Source organism: Pogona vitticeps, chromosome 13 (assembly GCF_051106095.1).
Source record: "Pogona vitticeps strain Pit_001003342236 chromosome 13, PviZW2.1, whole genome shotgun sequence".
In the NCBI taxonomy this organism is placed as follows: Eukaryota; Metazoa; Chordata; class Lepidosauria; order Squamata; family Agamidae; genus Pogona; species Pogona vitticeps.
Window position 1 is genome coordinate 19226237 of NC_135795.1, and position 23503 is coordinate 19249739.

General features: G+C 47.3%; 1 protein-coding gene across 8 annotated transcripts in view; it reads right to left on the minus strand.

Annotated features, from left to right (window-relative positions):
• The window catches only part of PEMT (phosphatidylethanolamine N-methyltransferase), a 69858-nt gene extending 46640 nt beyond the window's left edge, over nt 1–23218 (minus strand). For 2 of the 8 annotated variants that reach the window (XM_072982919.2, XM_072982918.2), the window contains exons 1-2: nt 21994–22236; nt 18215–18322 (exon numbers count right to left, since the gene is read on the minus strand). In XM_072982919.2, coding sequence (XP_072839020.2) covers nt 18215–18322; nt 21994–22056 — 171 coding nt within the window. In that variant the 5' untranslated portion in view covers nt 22057–22236. Of the gene's footprint in view, nt 1–18214; nt 18323–18487; nt 18690–21987; nt 22237–23128 lie in introns of those variants that run through there. The other 6 variants (XM_078381301.1, XM_078381300.1, XM_072982920.2 and 3 more) reach the window with 6 other exon arrangements.
• Between the last annotated feature and the right edge of the window lie 285 nt (nt 23219–23503).

A 23503-nucleotide genomic window follows, 5' to 3' on the forward strand; every position in this document is an offset into this window, starting at 1 on the left:
CCTGTCAGAGCCCTTCATACTGGGCTAGATCAACCAAGAGTCTGACACAGCCAACAGCAGCTTCTGAAGTTCCTCATGAGCATGGCCATCCTTGGCCCTTGATTATACCCCCAAATGTTAGAGGAGTACTGAAGCCGGGCCTGGCCAAAGGGACACGGAGCCCACCATCCTGTTCTCCGTGGAGGGCAACCCAATGACTTCAAGAAGCCAACCAAGTTATAGGTCCTCTGCAAGGTTTGCTCTCCAGAAACTGGCAACCTCAAGCTTGGATGCTCCTTCTGTCAACTACAAAGCCCAGCTTCTTACAATTGCATGGGGATTCCGGGAGAAGCCGCCCCCCCCCTCCCGAGGGACTTTTCTCAAGCCGTCAACAGGACCCTGCTCCTGAACCAGGAAGTCCTATGTAGGACTGATAGCCATGGACGGATGTATCTTCAGCATGAACTTTTGTACTGCACATGAACCTGGTCACTGAAGTTGATTCCTGGGGAGATGAAAGTTTGGAGGCAATAAGTTTCGAATCCTGCGTGCCACAGATGTTCTCAATTTGGCCTCAATCCAATGGGCCACCTCACCCATGGGTATACCCACTCAATTAATGGGATTTACATCAGTTGTCATCCAACCGTTGATTCAATGAGTCTACCCTCGCTAGAACCAGGAATTGGTCTGAGGCCATATCATTACGATTTCCCAGAACGGGGAGATATTTTTTGGACGACACCTCCCGTCATCCTCCACCCGGCATGGCCAACAACAACAGCACCAGCTCTTCCTGGTGGCCATGCAGATTGGAGGATTATGGGATAGGTCATCCCAAAAAACGAAAACTGCTCTAGTTTGGCCATTCCCACCAGCCCGCCCTCGTGAACCAAAAGACCATGTCTGATTCTTGAAGAGCGTCCACCTGACGTCAGAGGCTAATATTATCCCAAACCTGTCAAAGTCACAGAGATCTTCATACCCTTCCGGAAGCCTATAATCGATTCCTGTGCTGTCCTGGGGGGGTGGGGGTGGCAGAGAATGACTACGTTGTGCTGTCTACAAACACAATCGGCTCCTGTTCTAACTTGAGGTCCTCTTCTTACATAAGCAAGCACATCCTCGAGACGGAACAAGGACAGGAGGAAAGACGAGACGCGAGGTCAACTCAAGGACCGCTCTCCTCCTCCAAGGTGACATCAAGAAAGGCAACGATGCAGCGGGAAAGAAACAAAGAGCAAAAATGCTCACATGGGAAGACACACATCGCTGACTAGGGAGCGGGGCCACCTCCAAGCATGTTTTGTCTCAAAGACAAGATGGCAGCAATAGCCTCCTCCTTTGACTGGTGAGGATAGTGTCTCTCACCTCAGATGGCTTTGAACACACAGCCTGTCCTTCAGGGGTAGGAGATAGCTGGGCATGTTGTTCCTGCCCCCTCCATGCCACCCAGCCTTTGATCACTGAGGTGCCCGCCTCACCCTGTCTAACGGGAGGGCCGCTTGTCTTGCTTATGCTACAGCTGAGCTGTCTCCACATGGCTGGAGAGCCTGTGAGGAATTCTCAAACCCTTGCAAAGGAGCTTGCCTCCTCCCAGACGATAGGAACCTTGAACACTCCCCATATTTATTTGGTTGGTTGGTGGGTTGGTGGGTTGGTTCTTCTTCTTCTTCTTCTTCTTCTTCTTCTTCTTCTTCTTCTTCTTCTTCTTCTTCTTCTTCTTCTTCTTCATAATTTGTAGAAAAACCTATTTTTCCTTCACGAAGAAACACTGACTGGGAGCTAAGCCCTAAAAAAAAAATCTCACAAATTTTCTGAATTCAGTTCTGGTCTCGGTTCACAGCGAACATTTCAAGTTGGCTCTGATTTACAATAATCCTCACAGAGTTTGCGAAGTATACTCAGAAGTGGTTTCCAAGTCTCTCCCTGGCGATGTTCTGAAGACAGTGTAACTTGCCAAAGGCTACACAGGTGAATGGAAACATGACCTCATCAATCAGCAATAATACCAGTAACGTTGGCTAGAAAATGCTATGAGGATTCGAACCGCCAGGCCCAGACTCTCTGCTCAGCCACTGTCTGCTTTTATTTCTTGACATCATTGTATTTTCTTTGAAAGAGACCAGTGTTTTGTTTTGTTTTTTTTAATGCCCCTGGATGTGGAAAAAGCGAGAGATAGCCACAACCAGCATTATTGGCAAAACCAAACTAAACAGAGTTATGCATATCCAGAGGCAACGGAACGTGAACAAACAGTTCCCAGTGCACGCAATGATTCCCAGAAAGATGCTCATCTCTGATCTGGAGGGCAAGGATTCTACTTTGATAAAAAGGTTGCTATGTTCTCTCCTGCCCTCCAACTTGAAACCCGCCAGCCAGAGTAAGTGATAAGGTTCGGACAAAAACAGGAAAGGGTGAAGGGCAGGAGGTGGACTGATCTTTTATGTTCCCACATGACATTTATCTTGTCTTCCCTGGGGTCATCGTAACCACCAACGCACACGAGACAACCTGCCAAGAAGGAAGTCAAAGATGCCCAGGCTGAGAAAAGTTCCTTTTTAAAAAAAAACACACAGTACAATGTCTAGAAGCCACTGGTTTAGAAATTCCAACAGTTGTGGGTTAAAAACAAGGAGGAACTTTTAAAAGCTGTGCAAATAGCCTCAGCTACGTAAATTTCTTAAAAAGAGAGAAAGCCCCAGCATTCTAGCTGCCTCTGTTTACTAGGAAGTAAGAACGCTGCTCTTATTTTGCTCCTATTTTGTCTTTCTCAAGCATTGCTAGCTAGCCATGGTGTGCTGATTCATGCTTCCTGACTACAAGTCCCAAAATCCCCCTTGCTGCCTGGTGAATTCGGATAGTTATTATCCCCAACCACAAATCGGCACATCTCCGCTAGTTGGCATGAGTTCGTAGAATCATCCCCTAGGTTCAGCATCTTCTGCAGACTCTCTAGATCAGCGTGTCCTGAACCTGGGTCCCCAGATCGACTACAACATCCAGCATCCCTATACTAGCTGGAGTTCCTGGGAAACAAAGTCCATGAAGTCTAGGAGAAAGCAGCCTTAGAAACATTAACTTGAGCTCATTCAAGGAAAGACAAGATATAAATGAAGTTAACAAACCTCCATCTTTGACATTTATGGAAGAATAAATGGAAGAACATTAACGTCCTCTGCATTTGGGAGATTATATGCTTGTCAACTCATAAATCGTGTAATTTGCTATTTTTATGCAGACAATAAAAACACAATCAGGAGAGAGGCAGAGGGGCACATTTCAACCTGTTTATGGCACACACACACACACACACACACACACACACACACACACACAGAAAACACAACACCAGATACCAAAGTCAACCTTGGAAACTTTCCAGTGTTTGGGTTATGAAGATAAAGCACACTCCAGCAAATTCTATTTTCTTTTTCTAAAAAGGACAAACGAACACATCATATATGAAAAGGTTAATCTGTGTTGCTGTCTCTCAGACATTTCTAGACCAAGTTTGCTCTTCTCCTGAGGATACAGAAGTGGCTCGTGTGATCCGGCATCTTCATTTTGGCTCATAACTTTATATGGATGATTTTCCCTGGTCTGTTTTTTAAATGTGTTAATATATACGTCTGGTATATGTGCATGGGTCCATCAGACACAGCCATGACCTTGGCTTAATCACCGTCTGCAAGTGAATACCACCTTCGACCCTACAAGGGCCACGTGATGGCGTAAGCAGAATGGGGCCATGTGATGGTCCCCCAGTTGAGCAACAGAGACAACCGCAGGAGTCAACTTTGATATGAAAAGTCTGATCCTGAAGAGTCACACAGAGCTGGAAAGGGTATGAAGAGGTAAATAGCAGAATGTAAGTGTGCAGGATTGGCATCCCTTGCGAATCTAGCCTTTATCCAGAAGGACAAGGCAGTGCAACATTTTTCTCTTCCCCAGCTGGGTTGGTGAAGAATTCCCTGGCACCCTCCACAAAATATGAGGTATTTCTATTTTGATTGGTGGGTGGAGAGCACATTCCCCAACCCCCAAATGCCCTCATTTCCCTCAAACGGCTCCTTTCCAACCAAATTTTGCCAATTGACCCACACTAGGATCCCTGCAGCATTGGTCAAGAGCCTGAAGCATAGGATGGGTTGCTCAAGTCTTTCCCAAGAACAACCAAGTCTGTCTGTGTTTGCTCGATGTGCATGCATGGACCTTGCCTCTTAGAGGAAAAGACAAATCTTGCAGAAATGACAGAGATCCACAGGAGCAGGGCAACTTTGTAGAGCTTCAAAATTCTACATCAAGGTACTTTGCCCTGGCGGCTGAAATCATCAAGAAGGAAGAATGTAGCAAGGATTTTTTTTCCACATCTGGATGTTCGGGCATATGTAAATTTATGCACAAGAAAGGGGATGCTTTGACAAGAGGTCACCCATAAGAAAGAGGGGAAGAATGAACAAAGATTCTGCTGTGATGAGAAAATCCTCACATCTGGCTGTGCTAAGAAAATCTTTGTGTACAAACTCAAACCAGCAAAAACAGTAAACAGGGAACAGGAGGTCTTGCTAAAGTCCATCCTATTAAGATCTGTTGCGTTAAAAGGCAAAATAAGAGTGTGACAATTGCTCTCGTAGGTCTGTCTTTTCCGAATGCTTTTATCGCAAGATGTGCACATGACTGCTTGCTAGCGAAAGAGGACAGATGTTATGCCCAACATCTGGAGGGTGCTTGAGCTAGAACCCAGCTGGACTACAACTCCCGGAAGACTCCTAGCCATCCTGTGAAACATTCAATGTGTTTCAAATCAGCTCTGCATTAAGATAGTCAAGGCAAATAGCACTGCTCCTTAGCTGTTTTCGACAACACCACCCTCAGTTATGCATTGCTGTGAAATAGACCAATATGATATACAGCCGTGCCCCGCTGGACGATTACCCCGTTTAACGATGAATCCGCTTAACGTTGATGTTTTTGCGATCGCAAAAATGATTGCAAAACAATGTTTAGATTGGGTTTTTTCGCTTCACATTGATCGGATCCCTGTTTCAGGAACCGATTTTTCGCTTTACAACAATCAGCAAACAGCTGATTATCAGGTTTCAAAATGGCCGCTGGGTTTCAAAATGGCCACCCGCTGTTTTCTAGGATGGATTCCTTGCTATACAGGCACCGCAAATGGCCATTGTATGGAGGATCTTCACTGGACAAGCAGGTATTCAGCCCATTGGAACGCACTGAACGGTTTTCATTACGTTTCAATGAGTTTTTTAATTTCGTTTGACGACATTTTCGCTCTACAGCGATTTCGCTGGAATGAATTAACATCGTCAAGCGAGGCACCACTGTATATGGTCCTGTTGGGATCACCCCCTCCAAGGATGAACCTACAAGGGGTTACGTCCCAAATGGCCTTAAATCCAGCTGGCACCAAAGCTAAATGGCCTCCCCCCCCCTTTTTGGAAAATTTATTTCAGCAAGATTCATCGTATCACCATCTGGAACTCTGTTCCATTACGGGTGAGAAGAAGAGAGCAGGGAATGGATATTCAGTTAATTTCTAGTGAAAATAGGAGGAGGGGAAGCGTAGGAGAGCACAGCGGGAGAAGAGGACAAAAACAAAACAAAACACACACAAAAAAAACACTTGCTAATTAATTTGTACAAGCCGGCAATTAAGAGAAGATGGTATTTGCATGAAATCACTAATGAGATGCTTTAAAGTATGTCCTACGTGTGGCTGGATCATATAGGAACATTCAAGGTGTCTCTGCTGATGAGGGAATGCCGCGCCATCTTCAACAAACTCAGCGTCAATTAAGTGGATGTTAATTAGGCTGCCTAAACGGCACTCAACTGGCTGCTCACCATTATCTAAGACCACGCTGGCTGCCATCGTATTCCCTCCAAGCAGGGAGAAGGTAAGACTGCGTGCCCGTCTGGCTTGGATCAGGCTTCCTAGCCAAGAGCCTTGGAGAAGGACCTCCCTTTTAGGTAAGAGATAAAAACAGGTTAGATTTAAAAAAAAAACAAAAGGAAACAAAAAGTTGGGAGAAGCACATCTTCGGAGGGTAGCCGAGGAAACAAGTCCGCCCTGATTTTCAAGCAGAACCACCCCTACCAATTTTGGCAGATTGGGAGTTGGATTCCCCCCTCATTGAACTCAGTCATCCAGAGGGTCCCTTCCCGCTCTGCTGCTTGAACATTATTATTGTCCATTTGTGCACTCTTTGAATTTTGGCCTCTTGGGGTAAAGCCCCGGTCACCTGACCCTCTTTAGGGCCCTGCTCCCAGGGGAGGTGAAAAAGTAGACCATAGGACCAAGGATGGAGGGTTTGTTCCCTAAGCCTCTTAACTTTTGCTTTCCGATAAAAGAGTGAAACAAAACTCAGTTCTTCTGATGATGGTGATCAGCTGAGATGCATGTGCATAACCTCTTGGTAGCAATTTCAAGACTCTTGAGCCCAACCCAGAGAGACCCTGACAATTTCCTTAGGACGTTTCCTATTTAGGCAGATTTTGGGCAGCTAGCTTTCAGGGCTGGCTGGACAGCTCAGTGGTTTAGGTCTCTGGCTGAGGAGTCGGAAGTTGGGAGTTTGAATCCCACTATGTCTCCAGCAACTAGAGCCAGCCAGTCTGGGTAGCCTTGGGCAAGCTGACCAACAGAAGAAGAGAATGGTAAACCTGTGCATTTTGTACCCAAAAACCTCTGAACAAGAGTGGCCATAAGTTGGAACTGACTTGACCACACATGATGATGATGATTCAGCAACAAATAGCCCATACAAATGGCAAAATCCTGCTGGGAACCGAAAGTCACTAAGAGCAGGATATGAAATTTTCTAAATTAAACACCAGTGTTTAACTAGTTTGTTGCTAAGCCAAATCTTGGTACAGTGGTACCCCGCTTGACGACGATAATACATCCCAGGAAAATCCAGGAAATCGCTGTTAAGCGAAATCGTCGTCAAGCAAAAAAACCCATTGGAATGCATTGAAAACCGGTCAATGCATTCCAATGGGGGAAATACCTCATCGTCCAGCGAAGACTGCCCATAGAGAACCGCCGATCAGCTGTTTAAAATCACTGTCTTGCAAGGCAGAGGTCAGGAAAGCAGCCATTTTGCAAAGGGAGGGAAGCCATTTTGCAGAACTGGAAAAATCACTGTATAGCGAACAAACGGTTAGCGAAGCAGGTTCCTAATCAACGTAATGTGAAAAAAACCCATTGGAACCATTGTTTTGCGATCACAATAACGATCGCAAAAAAGTCATTGTTAAGCGATTTCGACGTCATGCGGGGGTAAGCGTCTAGCGGGGCACCACTGTATTTATGCATCAAAGCCAAATGCCCAGAATCTGGAATGTGCAGAAACTTGTACACCATGCCTACAACCCTGCCAGGTAGACCAGGATTATTATTTCTATAATTTCCAAGCCCTGAGTGGTGAGATCAATGGCACATAAACCCGTCCAGATCTCTTCATTTCCAAGACAGAAGTTTCTTACTGCACAATTTTTTTTGTGAGGGAGCACTAAATCAGAATCATAACAAGGAATCCTGCATCCTTGTAAACATCTTACAATCTTTATCCATTTCCGCCGTTGCATAGGGTGAGTAAAAATGAAAAGAAACCAGGTAATGAGGCAGGGCTATTGCTAAATTACATAAACACTATTAGAGAAATGAAATCCTTATCTAGCTGTTATATCATGCGTGGCTTGGACAGGAGGGCTGATGGATAAATAATCTTCAGAGGCAGGTGGGAAAAGCAAAAACAACATCCTAGACCTCATGAAACCTGTATCTATTTATTTATTTTCCTGACCCAGCAGCTTGGTCAAAGTACCCCAAGGCTGAGAACAGGAAGGTCAACTGAGTCTACCCCATTTCCTCTGGCCCACCTTTTTTTTAAGGCTGATAAGGTAAAGCCTCGGAGCGTGAATCGGAAAACAAGGAAGGAAAGCAAAACTGTTTGTAAACCAACCAACCAACTGCCGAGCGGCTAAGAAGCCAAGAATGGTTCGTGAAGAGATATCTACAGTAGTGTCCCGCTTGACGATTACCCCATTTAACGATGAATCCACTTCATGATGATGTTTTTTGCAATCGCAAAACGCTGTTTGAATGGGTTTTTTCGCTTAGCGATGATCGGTTCCCTGCTCCAGGAACCGATTTTTCGCTAACCGATGTTTTTTTAACAGCTGGTCAGCGGTTTTCAAAATGGCCGCTGGCTCTCAAAATGGCCCCCGCTGTTTTTAGGAGCCATTTTTCACAAGACAGGCCCCGGAAAATGGCCGCCCTATGAAGGATCTTCACTTTATGATGAGGTATTTCGCCCATTAGAACGCATTAGCCGGTTTCTAATGCATTCTTATGGCCTTTTTAATTTCGCTTGACAAGGATTTTGCTTAACAGCGATTTCAACGGCACGGATTATCCTCGTCAAGCGAAGCACCACTGTACTCATTTCAAACACAGTTTAGCTTACGATACGCAACTGTTCCACCTCTAAAAAGCAGCCGGACAAGGGACCTCTAAGCATATAGCGTAGGACAGTTACTTTTTTTGCCCGACATCCTCCAGCATTCCTGAGCTAGTATGGCTAGGTCGGTGGAAGCCCCCCCCCAAAAAACAAATGTTTCTGAGCTCTGCTTACCAGTAGATAGAGAGGCCCACGCTCAGAACCATCCTGAACCAACCCAAGCTGGCCGTGTCCATAACCCCACCATCTGGCCATTGCTCCCGGGGGGGGGGAATTATCTCAGCTGGCTCCTCTCCTGGGAGACACTGGAGGGACTCAAACAGCCTGCCCCTGATTGCGCAGCCCCACAGCGACCAAACGGCTGAGCGATCACAGCTCTTAACTCAATTACAGATCCAGATAAACAGAGGGATCATTACGGACCACTCCGCAGCCTGTCGTTACGATCCCTGGTAGAACCCTGGCCCCAGAACGGTAAGTGAGACACCTAGGCAAAGGTGCTGAGCCCCAAGGGAACAGGGCATCTTGCTTATCCTTGCCTCGATTCCGCTCACAGAACAGGAATCACATAAAGCAGGTCTACATGCTCAAAGAGGGTTTCAGGTCCCCACCTAAGGCAAAACGCCTCCCCGCCACACGGTTCCCACCTCCCCATGTTTGTCTTGGAGGCTTGGCTAGTATCCAAGACCAGCTTCAGGACCTTAACCCCCCAGGGCTTTGTCCTAATCCTTTTCTAAAGCTATCTAAGCTGATGGCCTTTACCTTGGCTTGCGGGAGCGAACACAACGTTTGGAGCGGCAGGTCCTTTGCGGGGATTAATCGCCCATCAATTAGATTGGGTGACTCTCCCCCCCCCATGAGCCACGGCAGAGAATTTCATGTGATCCCCCTTTTCTTTAAAAGCGAGCCCGACTTTGTTTCCATTGCCCCAGATAAGGTTCTCAGCCTGCACGGAGGTCACCGGCCTCTGGATTTTGCATGGTGATCCTTAACCCAAAGACATTGCCAAGGGATGTATGCCCAAGCCAAAGGTCCATACAACATTTTGCACGTCAGAGAGAGATGTGCTGGATATTTTTTAAATCCGTTTAAATTTAACTCCACTTTAAAGAGACCCATTCTTTCTTCCTTTCTTAAATTTAAATCTGTTTTACATTTAAGAAAGAATGAAAGCACTGGTCCATTTCAGAAACCCGAATTTCCATCCTTTGGTTCCTTCCGCTCATGTTCCCATGAAACAATTTTGAAACCGAATGACTCCCCAGTCCCAGCTTCCAGGAGCTAAAAAGTTCCTCACCGTCCAACTGGTTCTAGAAGGGTGTTCTGGACACACAGAGAGAAACACATGATAGGCAAACGGGCTCCATCGTTAGACCTTAATGACTCATGCTAAATTAGTTTATTTCATTTTTTTTTTTTGATCTTGGGGATTGTTTCAATCCAGCCAAATCGGTCCCTCTCGCTGCTTACACAAGTGCCAGTAATTGTGTGCAAAAGGGCCCAGGGGGTTTGGTTAGCCAATAGGAAGGCAAGACACGTTCGTTAGCATCGTTATGAATTTATGAGCGCTTTTCTGATGATTCTATTTTTGCCTGCTACCAAATCACCACCTGCCAGTTCAAGAGGCTTTGACACAAGGCAGAGCGGCAGTCGGCAATCGGCACGAGGGCTCCTCCGTACTCCGCCATGCCTGCACACACACGCACGACGCAGAGGAAGTCGTTAAGTAATGTTCGGTGGGAATGCGATCCATGGCTGGGTCTGTATGGGGCAGCTTCCAGAGGGTGCCAAGGAACAGAGGGCAGGGGGTTCGCATCGATCCCCAAGCCACTGGAAAATGTCAGACATGCGGCCAGACATTAAGCAAGAGGCAGTGGGATGCGTGTCCACGTGAATGTTACTGCCACCACTCCACAACCACAAAACCTCAGCAATCGAAACTTGGCATGCTCATTCGGTGGCCACTCGCAGTACGAGTGGCAGGATGGTTTTGTTTTTAAACAGGATGAATTAATGCCTGCCTGCCTATAGCTTCTATAGTGCTGTTGTTCTCCTACTAGTTGCCCACCAGAGATTGGGCACGAATGGTGATTTGATTTGATTCGTGATTCGTCAAGGTACCTAGGAGGAACCTCCTTGGGTGCGGCTCTTTGTGGGCATATAACTCAGACATCTGAAACCCAATCTTCACCAAACATGGCAGGATTGTAGAGGAGAGTCCATGCAAGCGTCTCTGCCATTTTGGCATCTCCAGGTGCCCAAGAGGGCGTTTTATAGCCAAACGAATCGATGAATAAAAAAATCGCTAACAATTCATTGATTCATATTTGTTGGGGGCATTATTTGTAAAAGTATGGATTGATGAATTAGCGATTTTTGAACAAATTTGGCGATTCGTTTTTTAATCCGTGCCCATCTCTAGTTGCCACACTTTTCCTAACAAGGAGAGATAAAAACGTTAGGTAGGCCTGCAAGTCTTTACTTTTCCTCCACAAGGCCTGTGGACAGCTCCACGGTCTGCTTTTCCGCACAGACACCAACCAGCTCTTCCAACATTTCAGAGACAGGGAGAAGCAGAGAGGCTGAAGTCTGGGTTTGCGGGGGAAGTGAGGTTTAGTGAGCACTGAGATGCAGGGTGAGAAAGCGTGGGTGGGGGATAAGGAAGAGGAAGAAGAACGAGAAAAGTTCTGGGTTCGGGCAAGATGAGACTGGAGCAAATTCAGAGGAAGGCAACAAGGATGGTCAGGGCCTGGAAACCAAGCCCTGTGAGGAAAAACTGAAAGAATTGGGCCTGTTTAGCCTTGGGGGGAAAAGAAGACTGAGTGGAGAGAGGATGGCACTTTTCAAGTACAGTGGTGCCTTGCTTAATGATGTTAATTCGTTCCAGCGAAATCGCTGTAGAGTGAAAATGTCGTAATGCGAAAATAAAAAACCCATTGAAACGCATTAAAACCCGTTTAATGCGTTCCAATGGGCTAAAAACCCACCCTCCAGCGAAGATCCTCCATACGGGGGCCATTTTCGGTGCCTGTATAGCGAGGAATCCGTCCCTAAGCACAGCGGGGAGCCATTTGGAGTACCCGGCAGCCATTTTGAAAACCCGACGATCAGCTGTTTTGATCGTCGTAATGCGAAGAATTGGTTCCCGAAGCAGGGAACTGATCTTTGCAAAGCGAAAAAAAAAATTATTTAAAACATCGTTTTGAAGCGGATTCGTTGTAATACGGGGTAATCGTTAAGCGGGGCACAACTGTACTTGATAGTTATACAGAGGAGGATCTGTTTGCCATCATCTCAGAGTGCAGGACACGTAATAATGATCCCAAGCTACAGGAAGCTGGATGTAGGCTGAATATCAAGAAAAACATCTTAACTGTTAGAGTAGTACGACAGTGGAACCCATGACCTCAAGGGGAGGTGGGGAGTGCTCCAACGCTGGAGGCATCCAAGGGAAAATTGGACCACCCTCTGCCCGATCTGCTTTTGCTTGGATTTCTGCCTTGAGCAGGGGGTTGGACTGGATGGCCTTAGAGGGCCCCTTCCAACTCCTATTATTCTATGATTGGACTTCTAACTTTGCCCCATGTAAGGCTGGCATTTTCCCTAGTGAAATTTAAACAGCAACGTCTCCTCAGCTCCGCCGCCAGTATTATTCACTCATCTGGCCACACGATGTCCCTTCTTCAGCTCCTTCCTTCTCTTTCCTCAACTAGTCCCTTCCCTATCCAGCCAGGACTTCCCATCCTGATTTTTATGGGGGAATCTCCAAAAGCTCTCCGTCACTTCAGGAGCGTTCAGTCTTTGGGGGCGGCCATCTCCATGCTGAAAAAGTGATCCATGAATACTTCTCATAAAACAAAAATAACGAACCGTCAGACCACTAAATCAGTTCAATAAAGAATCGTTAGAAAGGAACACTGAACTGACTCAAACTGGAAGGTTTTTTTTTTTTAAGTTAAGAGGCGGGGTGTAAATTTACTCATGAGCAGTCCCATAGACTGCAGCCCAACCTCTCCCATGGTTCCATCAGGGCTTCATCCAGGCACCTTGCTACACGTACGTAAGTACCTCTAACCAAACTGGAAGTTAACAGGGGGGCCACGTTGGGTCTACCCCACGCTACACAAAGCACTGTGGCGGATGGGCCACTGGGATGGCAAAGTATCCTGCACCCCTTGGGGAAGTTCCTTTTTGGAGTGGGAGCTCACAGAATTCTCCATGTGAAATGGAATTAACTCAGCGATCGCCGCTCGGATCTCAGCCATGCAATTAAATCCTGCCCCTGAGCGTGCCAGTTCTGAGTATTCTGGGAGCACGAATCCAGAAAAACGTAACATTCCCCAAAGCCATTTTGTGAACAACGGCTGATCCCCTGCAACTGGCCCCTGTAGGAGCCAGGATTATTGCCCCTTACAAAACCTATATTCGTCTGTCCCCTCTTCCTCTCCTTGATTGTCTGGCTTAAATTCTAGCACTCTCCTTCTCGTTAAGCGCACGGACAAGGCGGGTACTAGATCTAGATCGCCCCAGCGGTTGGGGCTCGGCAGATGCCCATCAAAGCCACGCAGAGATTGTGTCCCTCCCTTGGCCATCTCTATAAAGACAGCACCGCGGTGGCCTCCGATGAATGCGCTCTTAACGCAACCCAGTCCTCCCCATCAACATGTCTTCAAACAAACCAGCCCCAAATAACAACATAGCAGCCAGCCAGTCCATGGCCATCCGAGGGGGTGCCACGGACTAAGTCGCCACGGACCCTTAACGCGGCACCTAACGCTCCCCAATAGCACCTGTTATTTCCAGACAGCCCCAAAAGTGGGGCTGTTATTGGTTTGGCACGCCAATAAGAGCCTATGGTTTTTGAAACTTCTGTTTTATGCACTAGAGGTGTTACGTTTTCAGGAGGAGCGGGACAGGAGGAGAGTGAATGGAGAAAGGCTATTCGTGCTGGGATAATTATTTTAAATGACTGTATTCAGCAGCGGGGAGAGCAAACATTAGCCTTCCTTATTCAAACAAGCGATACAATGCAAACAGGGAAAGAGGAATACCCAATACAAGATGGACTCACTCCCTTAAAGGAAGCCACAGCCTTGCGTTTGCAAGAGCTGAGCAGGGCTGTTGAGGACGGGACCTTTTGGAGATGCCTCATTCATAGGGCCGCCATACGTTGGAGGCGACTGGCCAGCATGTAACAAGAGGCGAACACAACCAACGGTCTGACCTCAATTTACCTGCACATGGATCTTTGCGTGTGTTCTTTTGCATTCTGCAAGAACGTCCCATCCCTGCCAGTGACACCATTGCTCGGTAGCATCCTAGCTTTCATGCAGCATTCCTCTCCTTCCCCCAGAAAGCATGCACTACCTCTCTTAAAACTTAAGTGACTGGCCGTAGGAGTGCTAATGGACTCCTATTTTTCGCCTTTCCTGCTTTTGTATGCCAGCCACTGCTGAAATGTTAAACCCCCCCCCCACCTCTGCCAACTTCTCTCAAATGCATCCGGAGAAAATGTCTCCTCTCCTGCCCTGTAAGTTTTCAACAAGTGTTTGGAAACTGGGAAGATTTGGGGAGAATCACCCCGATATCCCCAGCCAAATATCCCCAAACTGATTAATCGAAGGAAACTAAGGGAGGTGAGGGTGCGTGTGTTTTGATTCCCTCTCTCCGAACCTCAAGTAGCAAACAGGAAAATGTCATCGAGAGAGGCATCAAAGTGGGGTGGGGGGAGACTCTCCTTCCTACGCATATACAGGGCCACACACTGCCTTCACCTCGGGGAAGTGTGGGTGCAACAGGAGGAATGGCATATGTACTGCCTTGCTCCTTCAGTGCCCCCTGCTGGCACTTTAGAAATTAGGAGGGCCGTGCTGGAAGAGACCAGAAGTGCATAAAAAGCATCGCTTTATGGAACATCTAGAAACTTCCAAGGAGCCGGGAGCAAAAAAGAGAACGCCTCTCTTTCAAGGCAGGTCACCTCTAAACACGGGGGCGGGGGGGGGTGTTTCATGTCCTGCTCAAAGCCAAGACCGAATTGCAGGATTAGATCGTACGGTCCATCAGCATGGGAAAGTTAGCTTTCTTCAGCCTACACCTCCAAGAGCCCCATGGCGCACATTATCTGGGTCTCTGGTTCGATTCCCCGATGGGGCCTCCTGGACAAGGGCTGGACTTGATGATCTACAGGGTCCCTTCCAGCTCCGCCGTTCTAAGGTGATGGTGATTAATCTTTTCATTTCCTGCTACAGAATCCCACTGAGGATCTCAGTGCTTGCAAACAAAACCGATTCGGGACGGGGCGCGATCTCGCTCAGCCTCTAGAAATGCCCCGATACGCCCACCCTGTCTCCCAAAGCTGTGTGACCTGGTTTTCGGCGCCTTTGTGTTCAACCCGGCCGCGTCGAATCACCGGCCGCCTAAATTTAGCCCCTTGTGCTCTATTCGCCCATCGTCATCGTCATCTCCAGGTGTTGGAGTTACATGTTAGCCTACTTAAAACCTTTGTACCATTTCCCGCAGACGGATGACACACGGCGGGCAATCGATACCCGCTCGGTGCCGGCCCTCCCTTCTGGCTTCAGCGGTTTCGCTTCTTTGATAATAGTCATTTTGAGCATCTTGGTCGGCTGGTCGGAGCTCAACAAGAGACAAAGGCTGTTATTGTCACTGGAGAGGAGGGCAGTTGGTCACTGCCGGGGGCTCTCCAATTTTCTCCACATACAAAGGAAGGGGATGACTGTCCATGCTGGAAAGACTCTTCAGGGGGGGCAGCACTGCCCCCAAACTCAAATTAAGGCCAGTAGGGAATAGGGAGCCCAGTAGCACAGCATTCTTCTCTTTACTTATCCAACTAAAGGATGTTACTTGGGTAAAAGGTTAGGGGGCCAAATCAGAGCTAGAGGGAACTTGCCCCTCTTCGGTGGTGCTGAGTTACAGCTTCCACCAGCAAAATCAGTGATGAGAGACAATGGGATCTATAACCGAAAGACCTGACCCATTCCTTCCCCAGTCCTGGGACTGTTCAGAACATTTGCAGGTGAATATTCCAGAATGGTCAACCTCCGGTAGCTGATCAAGACAGGCAGGTAGTTCTGACTGAAGCAGAAATATCATCCTTATGGTCTTCGCCATCTACAAGGCAGTGTGGTGTAGCAGTTAAGAGTGCTAGGCTACGGCTCAGCTCCATCCACATCTCACTTGCTTTATCCATGCAGGCTAACCATTCCAACGCCAGTGGAGGCAACATGTCCCCTCCAGACTTTAGTCCAAACTTTACCATGGCTAGCCATCCAAGGTGCTGAACCCTGTCCAGTTCAGAACCTTGGACAGCTCCTTCAAAGGGGGAACCCCAGGTGCAGATTCATTGAAGCCACGAATGTCAGCGGCCTACAATCCTTTCCACCCGAGATGCCAGGGGCTGAAAGCATAGCCTCCTGCATGCAACGCAGGTGTTTCAACACAGAGCTTCGTCCTCTCCCTATAGGGCCACCCATCCTCTTGAGAGCCAGAAGAGGAATACATGAGGTTCAGGAAATGAAGTTTGACTACTGCCACCCATACCCTTCCAGCTCTGGGTCACCTATTTTACATAAATTATTGATCCACAACGGAAGCCGTGTTGACTGTTTTTCCATTTTAATTTTTGTTCCTTTCATTTGATCACTCCCTTGTCATCGCCCTCTCCCCTACTTACCTCATTTCTCACAGCAGCTGCAGGTCTAATATCAGGGTACTGTGGGTGGCTTATCCTGCCACAGTCCTAGCACTTATCTGTACCTGCAAATGCCCGACTGACAAAGCTAGAAGGCTGCAGAAAATGGGTGAGTAACGGCCCATCACTTCCTCTTAGTCACTCTTCACTGATGCATCTACTGTTTCAGCATCAAGCACTCGTCTGTGATGAGCAATGCTAGGCACCAGCGAAATTTGCATTAAAACAACAGTCTCCTACTTGAGACAAACTTTCTTTAAAATAGAGAGCATCAGTAAGAGTAGCAAATTTTTAAAAAATCAGAGCAAGGTTCCAAAGCCTGGTTTTCCCGATGCAACTTACACCCTTACCTCTCTAGGATTTAGCCTTCAATGCATCAAAAATTGAGATCACAGCTCAGTTATCATCATCATCTTTGAACTGCATCACAGAGGATGTGCTTTGGATGAGAAAAGGCTAAGGTTGAACCCCAGGCATTTATAATTAAAAAGTTCATTAATCCACTCCAGATTTCAGTACAACCTTTAAAAGCATTATTCAAGAAGCTGGTCTACTACTTAGTCCGGAGAAGAACGCTACAGAACTCGAAGTCTGACATATCACTGTAGAAGTCTGGCACGGTATTGCCTATCAGTGGATTTTGGATTCCATTCTGTTCTTACGGATCAACACAGCAATGTTTGAGTTCGGACAAGAATGACCTAGCTTTTATATTTAAAAACACGGCCATCATGTAGCAAAAAAGCAAGAAGAAGCCCCTGGAGGAGAAGATCAAAGATTCATCATGTTCAGAATTCTATTTCCGCTGGGGTCAAACATTAGATGCCAATGGGAACTCCCAAACAAGATTTGAGGTCATCAGCATCTTCCCGGATGTGTTCCCAAAAACTAATATAGTGGTGCCCCGCATGAGGATGAAATAGAAATCGTTGTTTAGCAAAAACATTGTCTTGTGAAAACCATTTCCCCTTTGGAATGCATTGAAACCCATTTAATGAGTTCCAATGGGGAAAAATCGTCGTTGTTTTGCGAGGATCACCCATAGGGAAGCCATTTTGCGAAGCGCTGTATCAGCTGTAAAAATGGCTGCCCTGCGAAGCATCGGTCCCGAAAACACCCATTGCAAAGCGCCGATCAGTGGCAAAATCGTCGTCTTGTGAAAATCAGTTTGCGAAGCAGGGACCCAAACATCGTCCAATGAAAATCGCCCATTGGAATCACTGTTTTGCAAATCGCTACAGCGATCGCAAAACCTCATCGTCATGCGAGGTACCACTGTACAGATAACAGAGTCTCTGGGGAATTGGGCCAACTCTCCTTGGTGCTGAAACAGTCAACCACCACCTTTCCAAATTGGACTGAAGCTTGTCTTGAGTCCAATTTGGAAAGAAAGATGGAAAAGAAACCTAAATAGATATGAATACCTTAATAGCACCCTTTCCCAACCCAGTGTCCTCCAGATGTTTTGGACTTCAGCACCCATCAGCCACGGCCCGCACAATTATTACTTCCAACAGATGACAACCCCAGACCTTGAATTACCTGAATACCTTTCCTAGGTTTGAAGCAAGGCTTTGTTCCGAGCATCTTACTGACCTGACCTTACGTAACGGGGACCAATGAAGCCATACCTGCTCAGGAGACCTAACCAACGTGGGAAAGAGTCAGCTGGCTGGACTCAGACACACATTTCATGACCTACTGCTACTTCTACAGCATTCATGAACTATGCAGGCAACCAGCACTTTTCCAAGGTAGCTCCTATGAAGCAATGGATTAAGCTCATCCAGCTTCGGAAGAAATAAAACACATTTTATCCGGGGGGGGAGGGGAAGCAAAAAGCAACCTTATAAGAACAGCAAATACCCTCTAAGCATGGGAAGAATGAAAAGAATCGAAGTTTGTTGACCTGAGATTGCTAGGAAATAACACACTGGTTCAGAACTAGGTCAAACTACAGTGATTGCCCCACCACAGACACAAAGGAGTGGACATAATAGTCCAACTGATGAGCTGGAAAAAGGAGACTGCTACGTACCAGATTCCAGAAAAGTGGGTTCAAGGCGATGCAGAGGACAGCAACTACAAAGCGGGAGTCGGTCAGGTCCACATACTCAAGGGCCAGCGTCATGACTGAGAGGTCAACCTGCAAAACACGCAGAAAGCTTTGTCTCACTCGGTGGAAGTTCCTCCACTGTTTCAGGTTAAATTCCCATGGTTGGAATTTAGGTGATCTGCTCTCTACGTATTCAGGCAAGCCATGAGCTGCTCTCCAGAGATCTGTGTCATCTCTGTGTCTGTTTATTCTCACCTTTCTGGAGAAGCCCGGAGAAGCCATCCCATCTAGCAACATCTCAAACCACGGTTGTGAGTGCAGATGTGATGTCAAACCATAGTTTCTCCATACAGGGATTTACAAGCAACTTCAAATCATGGTTCTAGTTCACAGTCTGCCAGCTGCTAGCAAACCAGGGCTTCTTAGATAGCGCTAGGGCAGACAGCGCTGGTGCAACCTGAGAAGCACGAGACAACTTCACATCAGGCCGAGCTCTTTCTCTCTGTCCAACAACTGTCTGGGTTTTTGACACGTTGATCCTTTTAAAAATGGATATGTGGATACAGACAACAAACACATATTTAACCACCTTTGAGCACCGTTACAGTATCTGCAGGGCATTTTTAAAAACATGTCTGTACCGTTAAACTACCAGAAGGACAGGGATGGGATGAGGACATGTTTTCATAACGACAACTCCAGAACCCAGAATCCCTTGGGGATTCTGGGTTCTGGAGTCCAAAAGCTTTAAGTTGTCCAGGTTGTTGATGAAAGCCTCATTCCCCCACAAGATTCCTAGCTCATTCCTTCATGTTTCTAACTAATTTTGTCTCTTGTAATGGGGTGTAGGTACGAGGAAATGGGCTGAAGCCAAAATTATAGCTGAGAGGCCAACGTAAATGCTGGGAAAGGTATTTGAAGAAAACAAATTTATGGTTTGATTGACTGATTGATTGATATGCTGCTGTATTAATGCATGCAGTATTCTGGGTGGTTTACACAGGTTATAAAGTTACAAGTCACAAATTTTGAAGACCCCCCCACATGGCAAAATATGTACAGTATAACAATATGGGCATTTTTTTAAAAATCAGGAAAAAGAGAAGAAAAGAGAAAGCAAGAAAATAAAAATGAAAGATTAATAGATAGCAACTGGAAGACTTATTTGCTAACGCTTTGAGTAGTTTCCTGAACAGAAGGAGGGAAAGAAGCTGCCGCATCTCTGCTGGAATCCTGTTCTAGAGAATAGGGGCCACCACTGAGAAAGCCTGATTTCTTGTTACATCATGTTGTTAAGTGCCAAATTGGAAATCTGCCCTTTTCACTTTGAATATTGTGGTTACGTAAACACATCCTTGAGGGCGGCCACGGGAGAGAAATGGTGTGTTCCATATCGTCTTTTGTAACTACGGAAATAAGAAGCACTGGAGTTCATGTCACAGAGAGAACGGTGCCAATGAGCTGGCGGCAATTATCCGCGCCGTGGAAAAAGATGCTTGGTGGAAATGTAAATTTTAGTTTGGGATAGAAGTTTTCCTCCTAACTCTGCACCCCCCAGGGACCGAAACCAAACCTCCAGCCTTCCTTCTCCTCCACCCCAACCTCTCTGATCATCTCTCTGCTGACGTTCAGTGGGGTTTGTTTGACCTGCTTTTCCAGGTGTTTCATATCAAAATGACAAGTCATTATGCCACCCAGGGGACTTAAAAATTGCTTCCTACAAACATCCGGCCACCTGCCTTCTTCCTTACAACTCCTTGTATCATCTCAAGCAGGCTATGGTGATGCGGGGTGGGTGTGGTTTGGGGGAAAGGCAAGCACAATAAGGTGACAACGCGCAACGGACTCAAGCTGGCTTTCCTCTGTGAAATACATAAATGCATTATGCCTTATTAAATCGTCCCCAAGGCGTAAGAATTTAATTCTTTCTGCGGTTTTCCAACATACGGCAGGATCTTTTATTTCACCCCTGAATGTTTAAATGCCATTTTTAATTGAAAGCCAATCAGAGAGGGTTATCCGATCAAGTCAATATCAAGAAATGACTTGGCCCCAAGTCATTAGTGGGGCCAAGCCTAACTTCTCTGCTCTGACAGTACAGTGATCCTCTCAGGTCTCTCAAACAGGGGTGGATTCGTTTGGCTTCCATTAAGCTGTCGTGTTTTTATCTCACCTGAATTCAAGACACCCAAAGAACCAATCACAAAACAAATTAAGCTAATATGTCAAAAGAAGGGAAAATCTCAAAAGCTCCGGACGGGAGCATCTGAGATTTTTTCCAACTGAAGACTTTCCTTACAACTGGCTGTTGCAAGAATGGCAGATGGCCAGGCTAGTTTTCTGCTTCGTTTCTCCATCCCCTTTCAAATCAGTAACGATACTGGATCATGCAGAAACAAGACCTGCCAGAAAAGATAGGGGGAAAACCGAGAGCAGGGGTGGGGGAAAAAGGGAGAACAAAGGTGAGATGAGCTGACTCAAAAAGGAAGCCATGGCCTTCAGTTTGCAAGCGTCAAGAATGAAGCAACCACAGGCCTGTCCCTGGTGGGAGGTTTACGACGTCACTCACTCATTCCTAATTCACCGTAAATCAGAACTAACTCGATGACATACTGGAGGATTCCCAACAGACCCGAACCCTCCTCCGACGTGGGCGCATGCAACCTTGGAAGCTTCCGGGATGAATGATCACATCCGCTCCCTCAGTAACAAATCTAATTTATTTAGGGATCCCCAAAATCTTGTACACATGGTAAAATCCAACCCGGTTCTGGGCCCCCCAAAAGGCCACTTTTCCCAAGTTCGGCTTGGAAACCTCTCTCCCCTCCAAGCCTAAGAAAAGCAAACCACCGTATGCCCTTCTCCTTCCTCCTTGGCTGTTTGGTCTTTGCAGAACTGAAGGAATAACCCTAGCCAGAGACCACGAGACTCCTTCTGAACCCGTCTCTCTCTCTCTCTCTCTTTCCAAATTTACTGCCCCGTTCATTGCCAAGGAGTGCTTGACAGCCAGTTTCAACCGTCTGCAGGAGGCCTTTGTTCTTCCAGAAACCCAGTGACCCCTCCAGGACGCCCAGTGCCGGGCAGGATCAGCTCCAATGGCTCTTCAAAGAAATACAGTCATCCATCTTTCTCCAGCTCCCCGAAATCAAAAGCTTTGGGGGGGGGAGGGCGACACAGACAAACCAGGGGCCTTTTTCTCCAGGATCAAGCTGGTCGAAGTCATGCCAACATAATGCACAGCCAGGACAAGAAAAGGGGAGGGTGGAAAAAGTCACACACACCCTTCCCTTCCCGTTAAGGCTGGGGCCAAAAACTTATTTTAAAACTTTGCAAACTTTCCCAAACAAAATTGTGGCCAGCCAGGTTGCAAAAGACCAGCGTGAGAGGCTCTCCCCCCCCTTTAAAAAACACCACTTTGTTCCCGGGGGGGGGGGGGTAAAAGAAGGCACAATTCCTGAAAAGACAACCCAGTAGAAACGGCCTCCACCAGCCTGCGGAAATAATAAGCAAGCTTCTGGGATGTTTTCTCTCTGAGAGAGCAATAAACGATGCATCTCTCTTTTTTTTCCTGTCTGTCTCTCTTTCCCCCTTTTATTTACACCCGGGGTGGGGGGAAAAAGGGTAACGCAAAACCCGCAGCCACGTCTGGCCAACCTTTTGTTTGGTTTGGTTAACTGGATAGTTTGTATTTTCCGGAGAGCAAAACATTCTCCGGAGCGATGCGGCAAGAGGTTTGCAGACCTCTATACACATACCTCTACCTTGCTGTAATCCACATTATTTAGTCCTTCGCAGCAATCCAAAGAAAAAAGCAAGAAAAGCATTCGAAATGCAGTTTTGGGGGCTTAAATTTCGCTCCCCGGCATTTGCACAGGAAGAGGTGCGCTTTCAGAGTTGGGGGAGTCCTCCTCCTCTCTCTCTCCCCCCCCCCCCCCTATTCTGGACTGATGCAACGCAATTTGTGGAGTCCGGCTTCCTGATTACTCATCGCTTTAAAAAAAGTCTTGCCAAGGATGCTGGGAAATGTAGTTCCTTGGCTCCCTCGAGCTCGGTGAGTTAGCGCGCAGCGGCTGCCCGGCGGGGAACTACAAGACCCAGAAGGCACCGCGAGGCCTTAGCGCTGGGGCTCAGAAAGTGGTCTTTTGGGGAATGAAATCGAAACAGCTCAAAAGGGGCACGTCGCAACCGGCTTCGGTCAGAACCCAGCTCCGTCGGGGTTTCACACATGACGCGGGTTCCCCGACGCGTGTCGCGAGGTGTACAGGCTCCGGCTCCCACGTTCTTGCAAACCACTAGGAATAGGTGCGCCTGTTAAGGTTTGCCAAGCGCACCTACAAGAAATAAATAGGTTGCTTCTGTATTGGAGAAAAAAGAAAAGGGAAATAAAATACGAAGCAACCCTTTCGCACGTTACGGTGCAGATTTGCCAACGCCAACATTAATTCAGCTTGAACACTGAACGTGGAGGGAGAGGCCCTTGCCCACGATTTCAACTTGTTGAGGCTTTGCAGGAATTCCAGGCACAAGCCTTTCCTAGCCTTATCTGGAGACTCCTTGCAAAGGTTCATCATCATCATCATCACCGTCAGCATCATCATCATCACAACCACCACCAAGATGTTAGCCGCTTAGACACCAGGAAATCAACACTAAGTTCCATTCGGAACCTACAGATTGTTCAGAGTTCGAGGAAAGCCCCTCTCTCTACAAATCCCAGTATCCTTGGCCCTCACAGCCGGTGATTTTGGGAACTGTAGTCCAAAAAAAGGGGGGGAAGGGGGGGAGGTCTTTCCTAAATCCTAACTTTAAAAAGAAAATACACCTCGTGTCGTTTTAGGGCAAAAAAGGTTAAGGAGAGGTTGGGGAGGGCGTGGAAATCAAATTTCTGACACTAACCTTTTGCTCTTGGGACGAGGACACGCTGGGCGCTTAACGAAACCAGGGAACTACCTCCAGGCAGTGACTGGAGGTGGATGGACTTTGCACTGCACACCCAGGCAAGGCGGTCCAAAGTCAGGTGTGGGGGGGGGGGGAAGGTCACTGGCATCATGTCCCCTGAGCTGGCTTTCCTTCCTAACCAGGGCTCTGCAGGAGCTGGCCTTGGGGGGCAGGGGTGCTGGTTGCAGCCTTGGGTTGTGGCAGGCACAGAGCCGGCCCTCCTGGGGCAGGCGGGTTAAGGAGACAAGCGGCCGGGCCGCCAGGTCAAGGCACCACCAGGCCAAAGAAGAGGGCACCCTCCTTCTCTTCTTTCACTGGTGCTTAGCCCCTGTG